Below are 9,809 nucleotides of genomic sequence, written 5' to 3'. Positions count from 1 at the left end.
ATTTTTACTTGAGCTTCAAAATAATCTTTGGGACAGATGGAGAAGGAATTATTATGATGTGAAACATGAGCAAACCAGCTGAACAGGTTGACTTACCCAGGGGCTACATTGCTAAGCCATGGCAAAGTGGAGACCAAGGCCATTACAAAATTAGTTGGCTAATTCTGGAAATGAAGGGTGGCGGGGATAGTTCAAGGTGAATAGGAGAATGTTTTATTGAGCAATAATGTCCAATGGACCTTTCTGTGATGTAAGTGTTCTATATCTATGGTGATCATTATGGTAGCCACTAGACCTACCTGTGGCACTGAATATTTGAAATGTGTCTTGGGTGAGTAAGGAAAATAACTTGTAGTTTATTTAGTTTATATGTAAATGACCGTATGTGACTAGGGCCTGTCGTGTTGGACAGTGTAGCTGTATTGTTTTAGGAAAAATGTCAAAATGGCCATGGCCATAGAGTGGAGGCTTAGTCAAGAGAGACAGAATCCTATTTACTTTATCTCTACATTTAGGTTTTCTTGCATCTTCAACTTTATATAAACGAAAAGGATTGTTTGACTTTCAAGCCTGAATATGTGCAACTCACATTATCTACTATAATTTGCAAAGAAATAATTTATGGGAACATATTTTACTGCATTTGTGTTCTTTGTTTCAAAGCAGAAACCTGGAAAGAATTCATACCAATTTAGACTTTTTTGGGGGCAATACATATACCGGTCTTATTTCTTCTAATGACTGCTGGAGTTCTACTTTACTGATTTACAACAGTTGTAGTGCTTTGGAGAGCTATTTCTTGTTGCATGAGGTGGGAAAAGCCTAAAGTACTTGCATTTTTTTTTAAAGTTTCAACAATTAAGCAAAGCTGAAAGAGAAGTGGTAATAGATTGCAGATATAGCCTAAGTGTCTGAACTTACCTCTCTAAGCTTCAGTTTATGCACGACAGACACACACACACACACACACACACACACACACACACACACACGTTTGGTATGTGAACACGTGGCATGAGGCAGAGGTCAACATGGGTGTTATTCCTCAGACACTGTCGACTTTGCTGTTTTGCTTTAGGCAGGGTCCCTCCCTGACCTGGAGCCCCCAGATAGACTTGTCTGGCTGGCTACTTAGCTCCAGAAATCCACCTGTCTCTGTCTCCCTACTGCTGCAAGCACAAGCATGTGCCATACTGCCTGCCTTCTAAATTGGAGCTCAGGGAATCAAACTTTACAGACTGAACTATCTTCCCAGTGCCCAAAACCAGTTTCCTTTTCTTTAAAATGAAGGTGTTGAGTTGGGTGATCTTGTAGTTTTGGGCGGTAAGTACACAAACGCTGGAGTTTTATGACTGTTTCCTGGAGGGTTGGTTTCTAGCCAAATGTCACTGTCATTCTTATCATCTGCTTCATTCAAACTAATAAAAAGTTCCTACTATATATGCTGAATTAATATGTGCACATATGTTTGGATCATTTATGTGTGTGTTTTTAAGAGTATCTGGAGAAAGAAGGTTAAAACTTGATGTCTTTGATTTAGAGGGACTCTCTCCTGAAATTTGTTTGTTTATTTATTTATTTATCTTGAGATACGGTCTCATTATATAGCTCTGGTTAGCCTGGAATTGGCTATGTCAACTAGGCTGGCCTTGAACTCACAGAGATCTGCTTCTTCTTCCCAGAGCTGGGATTACAGGTGTGCACCACTGTGCCTGACTCTGCAGATCTTTTAGTAAATATCCTTAGCTACCAAAGTTTATAGGTGTTTCAAGGAAACTTCACCAGTGACATACTAGTGACAACCAGAGTGTGATGTCAAAGGAACGTCCTTTTTTCCACTATGTTCACTCTCTGAGGCTCTATGAGACACTAGCCTTTTCTCTACTTGAAAGTTAGGGACAGGAAGTAGGTTTGAGTTGCTTCCTGCTTTTGAAAAAGCAGCATCTGGGAAGTCATTTTGCCTGGCTATCATCTTCATTCATCCTTTTGGATGCTAGACATCTCTTATGCTCAGTACTGAAAATAAGGCAGCCTCATTAGTGACCTTAATGCTGAACAAGAGAGACACAGACCCACTGTGGTGGAAGAATGGGAACTGTGCTCACTAACATGGAGAGACATCCCTTTCTCCTAGTATTTTCCACACATTTTTTTTTCTTACACAGAGATCACATATTAATCAGTTAAAAGGAACCTATCACAATAGTCAATAAAGCTCAGGGTCATATCTAATTTCGTACAATGACAAGGATTGACTTACAGAGAAAAAAGGAGACAAAATGACATTACACAAAGCTCTGCTTTAGTATAGTCAAAGAACTAGAGGTATTCAGGTTATAGAAGAGATTATCGTAATAACTTATATGTTGTTCAAATTCAAGTTTGAACTCCCTAATGCAAAATGGCTATTGATTTATTCAAATTTGTTTTCCATACCCAAACAATGGGAAAAACAAAAAATGCTAATTGCAGTGTCAGGACTGAAATACAGTTAATTATACTTCTTATCTTCTTGAATTATTGCCTAGTGATGCCTCCACACAACTATACCTAAGTACTTTATATGAGATAAACCTGACAGGAAACAAATACAAGAAAATTATTTTAATCTATAAGCTACCTTTTCGGTACCTTCCTTTTCTTTCTATTCATACTCTATCTTTATTCTACAGAGACCATTCTAGCTTATGTCTAAATAAACCTGGGATATAGTTCAGCACATCAATATGGCTAGTGTCTGACTAATCAGTCAAAAGTAGCATAGCTTTGATGGCATTTTAAAGTACGACTGAAGTTCATCATCAGTTGACTTTAAGTGAAGGTTATCTTCTAGAATCTAAATGGAGCTGATTTGATCGCTTAATTGTATTTAAAAGCAGAGCTGGGTTTCCCTAAGAAGATTTTTTTTCTGCCTAAGACAGAACCATTAGCTCCTCCCAGAAGGGCAGAGCTTTAGATCTTGAGCTATCTAGTCAGTACTCCCAGTTACATGCACTAATCTATGAAAACAAAAAACACATATAACCTCTTCAAAACAAACATAGCTAAAAAACAAACAAAAAAATCCAAACCAAAAATATATCCTTTTGGGTAGTAAGCCTAGCCTTTACTGGCTGAACCATCTCTCCAGCCCTCTCCAACACATCCTTAGCATCTATTTCCTTCTGATTCAGTTTCTGTAGCTGAATTCTGATGGACGGAAGATAGTTTCATTTTATATTTTCCCTTTATACTGGAAGAGAACAAGGAGAGAGCAAAAAAAGCATGTGCCACATTGTCAAATTGCTAACTTTACATTTTCTCTCTAAAATTATGGAGCTGAACAGATGACAGGAATCTCATAACCAGCTAAATATGGAACACGATATGATGCTAAATTGAGTTCAAGCCTACAACTGCTTTAAGGACAAATATATACAGTAATGTTGAAAGAGTCTGGATTGATAAATGTGCTTGTTCTCATCTACTAAAGTGAAAAGCAGACTTCCATATGCTCTGAAATATATTTTAGAATATTAAAGTTCAGAAAATGACAATGGGGTTTAGTTAGATATAGATAGAAGTCTCTAGGAGAAGGTAATTTACTTTTCAGTCATTGTGTAGATAAATGTACAAAGTCACATATATTTCTTCAGTTAATTGTCAGGATTTGGGTCCCACTATCCACCAAAAGCTAGAAGCTACTTTGAGGATAACATATTTACATGTTATACAGTGTAGAAGGAGTAACACAAAACTAAAAATCTCCAGAGATCGGACCCCTTGCCAACTTGTGATTTAGACCTGCGGCTCTCTGTGGAGAACAGCATCTCTACTGCTCTAAACTTCCGGGAGTCTTAATGAAGAATTCAGTATATGTATATGCAGGTCAACAGACCTGCTTAGGAAGGATGATGGTGAAGAAAATCAGTTTACTCACAGAGGGAATGGGATGCCTCTGGGGAGGTGGGAGTAGTTCCCAGTGAAAAGTAAGTGTCAAAGAGTTTGCTATGACCTCATGTTATTGTTCTATTGAATAACATCAGTTGTTCTTAATGTGAGGGTTAAAGACATACCATATCTATATGAGAAGTGGACATGAAAGGCTAGCCACAAAATGACAGTTGTAGTTATTTTAACACAATTTTGATAGTATCAATAATATTCTATCATTTTACATCTTGGTACTTGCCTAGGTTGGGCTTTCCAGAAAGCAGATGCTGACATAAAATTAAGGTTCACTGGGGAGTAACAAGTCTGAAAGGAAAAGGGGTTAGGCAGGGAGAGCAGCCATAAGATGATGCAGATTTGACCAAGTACCTGCTCAACAGTTTGGTGAGTTTGGCTTAAAGAGGTCTGGCGTTACAAAAGAACAGCTTAGGCATTGTCCAACTGCCTCATCACTGAGTGGCTGGATGCTGTCCAGAAAAGGGCATCACTTCAGGATTAAAGCCTCAAAGCCAATAACCGGAAGATGCTGGTGGCCCACATTCCTTACAGCTAAGCAGACCGAACTTTCCTGAAAGAGAATCTGGGGCAGATATTCTACCCAGGATAGCATGCAGCACTTGTAAACATTTGGGTGGTTGTATTTGGAGATGCAATTTGATTGGGCTCGCAAGAAGTGTTAGTCAACTACAGTAAAATTCTACAGTTCCACTTGAGGTGGCTTCGGGTAATGAATCACCATCAGTTTTTTTTAGGTAAGTGGAGTCATTGTTAAAAGATCAAGTGTTAAAAATATTACCAGATATTAAGACCTCTAGAGAATATTGTCGTTTCTTGTTTCAGATCTCTTAAGAGGATTTCTACTTCATCCCCAAGGAGTGGCTCCCAGGGGACATGTGAGCATCTTGTTTTGTTGTGGTCGTAGGTTAGTTGACATGGGAAAAAGTGATCAGAAAGCCTCTTATGCAGATGACAAGAAAGCATCATAATTTCCTGCGGATGAAAAAGGTAGGACTGAAGGAATTCAGATCGGCTATTTATGATGTATCATGATTTTCTCTCTTCTACGTGAGTGCCACGGGAGAGATGGAGACAAGGACTTGTTCTTTTTTCTACGGTGCAATATTTAGCACAGTGCCTAACACTGTAGAGGTTCTGGTGCCTATCACCACTTACTGGTGACTTTAGCCCTGGTAAAGTGGCTCACTCTCTTTGCGCTTTAGTTTCTCTTTCTGTTAAGTGGTGACTACAGTGATGTCTGCCTACACCAAAGAGCTGTGTGGAGGCTAAAATGACACACACAGGGACGAGATTCAGGAGATGCCAGTGCTGTGTGCTGGTGCTTTGTTCCACTGTTCTCTTTTACTTCCTCACTGGGAATGTGTTGTGTCATTGAATTGTGTCATCTGCTCTGTGAGAGGAGAAACATATTCAGAGAACCTGGGCAGGGGCGAAATGCAACAACTGATATATAAACAGGATTCAGGGTGTCTACTTTGAGTCAGGTCTTTGATTTTTCAATGACTCCTTTTTCTTAGAAGTAATGAAATTTAAAAACAAATGCATTTAAGCGGCTAATGAAAATAAAAGGACATAAAAATTCAATTCTAAATCATCTTTATAGATAAGAAGTTGTATAGGAATCTAATTTTTCTTTGCTAACATTAGGTGTCATGAGAGATAATACTATTTAGGGTGATAACTGTAAGGGGGAGCTAGCATTTATACTAATAATATCAATGAAATGACACTTATTACTTTAGAATTTAAAATGTATTACATTGGAGCACATGAAAGCAAATTTAAAGAAAATTAGGTATGGCAATATCATTGCTTTTTATTATTGTTAGACTGGTAATGCTGATATTAGATATTTCAAGATGGCCCAAATAGAGATCTGATGAATGATTTGAAAAAACAAACAAACAAACAAAACAAACATCAGGAAGACTTAACTTTTTTAGTTAACGATTTTCCAAAGATTATTGAACTTTGTTGTATCTTGCTAGTTGAACCAATTGTCCAGGCTCCTCTACTGGCTTCCTTTATTTTAGAATTCTCCTCTGTACATATATGAAAGTAAAGTGAGAGGTTTTCAGATCCCTCCAGTTCCCCTCAGGGGATCTCCAGAGTAAGATAATTTATGGAGAAAGGGCTTGGTTATCTTAAAAAAGATGGTTGGGCCAGATTAGGTGGGGTCATAGTTCTTAGGGTACAATAAGTAGATGTTTTGATTAAAAGGTACCTTTTGCTGGTCCACCATACTCTTCTTTTTGGCAGAGAAACAAGCTCTGTTGTGGAATATAATTTGAACTAGGCAAAGATGTGTTACATTTGTTTATGCTGTGGAATATTATTTTAGCTATGTAAAGGTGTGCTACATCCGCTTATGCTGCATTTGTTTAACGATGTAAGGATGTGTGTTTAATTATGTAAGGATGTGTTGAATTTGTTTCACCTTGCCTGCTTAAGGCACCTGATTGATCTAATAAAGAGCTGAATGTCCAATAGCTAGGCAGAGAAAGGACAGCTGGGGCTGGCAGACAGAGAGGATGAATAGGAGGAGAAATCTAGCCTCAAGAAAGAAGAAGGAGAAACGAGAATGAGGGAGAAAGAGGGGCCAGAACCCAGGCAGCCAGCAGCCAGACACTGGAGGAAGCAGTGAGAGTAAGATACACAGAAGAAAAGTAAAAAGCTACGAGGCAAAGGTAGATGAAAAGAAACGGGTTAATTCAAGTTAAAAGAGCTGGCCAGAAACAAGCCTAAGCTAGGGTGACCATTCATAACTAATAAGTCTCCATGTCATGATTTGGGAGCTGGTTGGTAGCCTAAAAGAAAAAGCCTGGTACACTCCGCGCCTTGTGAGAGAGAAAAACAGATGCACATACACAGTAGGTCATGTGTTGCTAGCCACCAGGTATTATGATATTCCACAAAAAGTTATTCCTTAGTATTGTCAAATCTTAGTATTACCCGAGTATTACCACAAAAATCCTACCTCATTTCATTATTTTCTTCTGTCCTTCTCATTTCCTATTTCTGAAGGCCTCTTTGTAAGACATAGGAACATGTCTGAAGAGTCAGCTGGATTCTTAAATCTTTTACTACCAAGAAAAGGGCGAAAGAAAGAGGCAGGAAAAGTCCTGCTCAGGATTTTCAGGGCAGTGAAACCATTAGGTATGAACTATAAGGTGCATCGTTACGGCATTATTTGTCAGAACCCATAGACTGTACAACACTCAAAACGAACCCCAAGACAATCTATGGACTCTAGGTGACAATGGTATGTTATTGTGGGTTCGACAGCTGTTACAAATGCCCTCCCTGTTCTACTGAGGAAGGCTGTGCATAAGCGGAATCAAGAATATGTGTCTTTTTCCTTCCTCGAATTTTTTCTGTGACTCTAAAGCCGAATATCTATATATCTGTATAATGTACATTTATTTGGTAACTCATTACCTCATTAGTGATTTGAACGACTGCCCTGAAGCTGGGTCTAGGCTTGGGACTATCAAAAGGGCGATTTGCTCTCACGTGCTCTAGGAATGCACCTCCTCTCCCCTGAACGTTTGCCTTCGCAGTGACGGTGCATTCGCTCGCCCCACAGAGAAACCTGCCCTCGCGGAAAAGTCCAATCAAGCGGGGCGATTGTTTTTTTTTTTTTTTTTTTTTTTCCTTTCCGCTTCTTTTGCCACCGCCCACTCCCGACAGGTTGACACCCTCGAGATCTCCCCGGGACTTGCCTGACTTTTCCATCTCCTCCCACCTAGGGACACCTTCGCAGCCGGGACACGGATGGGACGCCGGCGGAGCCAGCGAGCATGCGCGTCCGCCCCGAGCATGCTCAGTAGCTCGCGCGGCTCCCCGGAGCTGCGGCGCGGATCGGCGAGCGACGCGGAGGTCTCCGGCGGAGCCGAGGGAGCGACAGGAAGTGAAGCGGCCCCGCCGGGCGAGCGCGGCGGCAGAACCCGGGGCGGCGGAAGGGGCTCGGCGGCGGCGGCGGCGGCGGCGGCGGCGACGTCGTCCACCGGGGAGGCCGAAGGACCTGAGCCCCGAGGGGACACGCCCGCTCGGAAGCCAGACCCCGAGGCGGGCAGGATGGACCACCACCAGCCGGGGACTGGCCGCTACCAGGTGGTGAGTGCGCGGGCCCCGGGGGGGACCCCACGGCCGCCGCCACCGGGCCACCCCGGAGAGGACCGGCTGCCTCCCCGTCCCCGCGAGACCCTTCCAGCCCCCGGCCGCAGCCGACGGCCTGCTCCGCACCAAACCCCGCTTCCTTCCCCGACCTCCCCGACTCGCTCCGGCTTCGTGTCCCCTCCTGTCATTTCCTTCTTCCCCGGCTCAGACACGCGTGAGACCTTGTCGTGGGGTTTCCTCCGGCGGCGGCGGCGGCGGCGGGGCTGCGTGCACGGACCTGTCAGGGAGGCGATCGGCGTCACAGATGGAGTGGGGTCGGTGGGGGTGAACACTGTAGAGTGGGGTGCAGCTGGGTTGAAAACCCGCCTTAGGGGCTGTGTGGACGGACCTGTGTAGAGAGCAGCGGTGGTGGGGGACGGACGTGCCTCTCTCTTCTACTTAACCTTGTCACTCTGCCCTTTTCCATTCTGTTAGTATTACAGGGATCGTTTGTTGGGGAAAAATATCTGTCCCCACTCTGTGTGTGTGTGTCTCTGTGTGGGTTTCGGTGGGCGTGGAGCGTTTTATTAGAAATAAATTTCAGCTCTTGTTTGAAAAAAAAATAGTTTTCATTTAATACAGAGTTTTACCTCTCAAGTGTATAAACCTCTAACTATATTTAAATGAGTGGAACGTGCCCTGTATTTTCTTTGTCAGAATTTCTGTATTTTTTTCCCCCTTGGTGTGTTCTAATGGTGTCATTGGGAATAACTCTTGTAAGTATCACGGCCAGCAGTATTTGCTGTGTTGCGTTTTCGTTTATAAACTTTCAGGTAGTTTAGTGAAACCTATTGACCGAGGGAGAGGAGAAGAGCACTTGTGCATATTGTTGATGGTGCCTGTGGTAGTTTATAAAATTGTACAGTGGGTCCCATATGTCACCTTTCCCGTCTGTTAGCTTGTGTGTTGTCACTCAGGCCAGACAAATGCCAAGGATTGTGTAAGAGAGGATCGTACCATAACTAATTTTTCATTTTTCTTTGGTAAGACTTCCGCATCATTTGAGTTTATTTGCTGTAACATGGCCAGGTGATTCAGATTATGAATTTTCTGAAAATTTTCAGAACGGCTTAGGAAAAAAAATTGCCATTTTATGGAAGGTGCTTTTCGAGTTGTCAGTTTTGGGTGGCATTATACTTTTAAAGACACTTTTCTAAGTGTTTGTAAGAAAGAAATGCCACTGATAGACATCTTGGATAATTTTAACATTGATACTTCTTTTTCAAATCTTTCCCATTTCTATTTGTGTCTTGTAGTGATATAAATTGATTTGAATTCTTTCTTTGGTCTGATTTTCCTTATTGTGCTCAACCATGGTCTCTACTTAACAATAGTTTTCATGGTAAACAATTTATTATGTTGTCTCTTTTGCTTTCAATAGATGTAACTAGTTGGAACTATTTTTCCCCCCTCAAAATCTCTCCAGATAAAACACTGGAGTTTACTTTTACTGTTAATTTACTTCCTTTTTGTCTAACTTTCAAAGTAGGTTGAAAATACCACATTTTCCCCCTCCCCCCACTTCAAAACTGAAGCTAGGTCCTATGTAGACTTTGAATGGGTGGAGGCACTCCATAAGGGCTGAGGGCAAAAATCGTTCTAAATAAATTATTTATTTTAGGTAGAATATTATTTTATTTTTCTTTAGAAGCAGAAGCATTAGAGAATTTTATCACAGTTTAAATTTGCATTTAAATACTTGT

The 9,809-nt window shown here is 41.4% G+C and overlaps 1 protein-coding gene across 2 annotated transcripts in view; it reads left to right on the top strand.

Annotated features, from left to right (window-relative positions):
- Positions 1-270: 270 nt before the first annotated feature.
- The window catches only part of Ndfip2 (Nedd4 family interacting protein 2), a 57,284-nt gene continuing 47,745 nt past the window's right edge, over positions 271-9,809 (top strand). The window contains exons 1-4 of one of the 2 annotated variants that reach the window (XM_059273220.1): positions 271-331; positions 3,174-4,682; positions 4,771-4,935; positions 7,698-8,064. In XM_059273220.1, the coding sequence (XP_059129203.1) occupies positions 7,723-8,064 (342 nt within the window). In that variant the 5' untranslated portion in view covers positions 271-331; positions 3,174-4,682; positions 4,771-4,935; positions 7,698-7,722. The remainder of the gene's footprint in view (positions 332-3,173; positions 4,683-4,770; positions 4,936-7,697; positions 8,065-9,809) is intronic. The other variant, XM_059273221.1, reaches the window with a different exon arrangement.

Source organism: Peromyscus eremicus, chromosome 9 (genome assembly GCF_949786415.1).
Source record: "Peromyscus eremicus chromosome 9, PerEre_H2_v1, whole genome shotgun sequence".
NCBI classification, from domain to species: domain Eukaryota; kingdom Metazoa; phylum Chordata; class Mammalia; order Rodentia; family Cricetidae; genus Peromyscus; species Peromyscus eremicus.
This window is presented reverse-complemented; position numbering and strand designations above follow the sequence as displayed.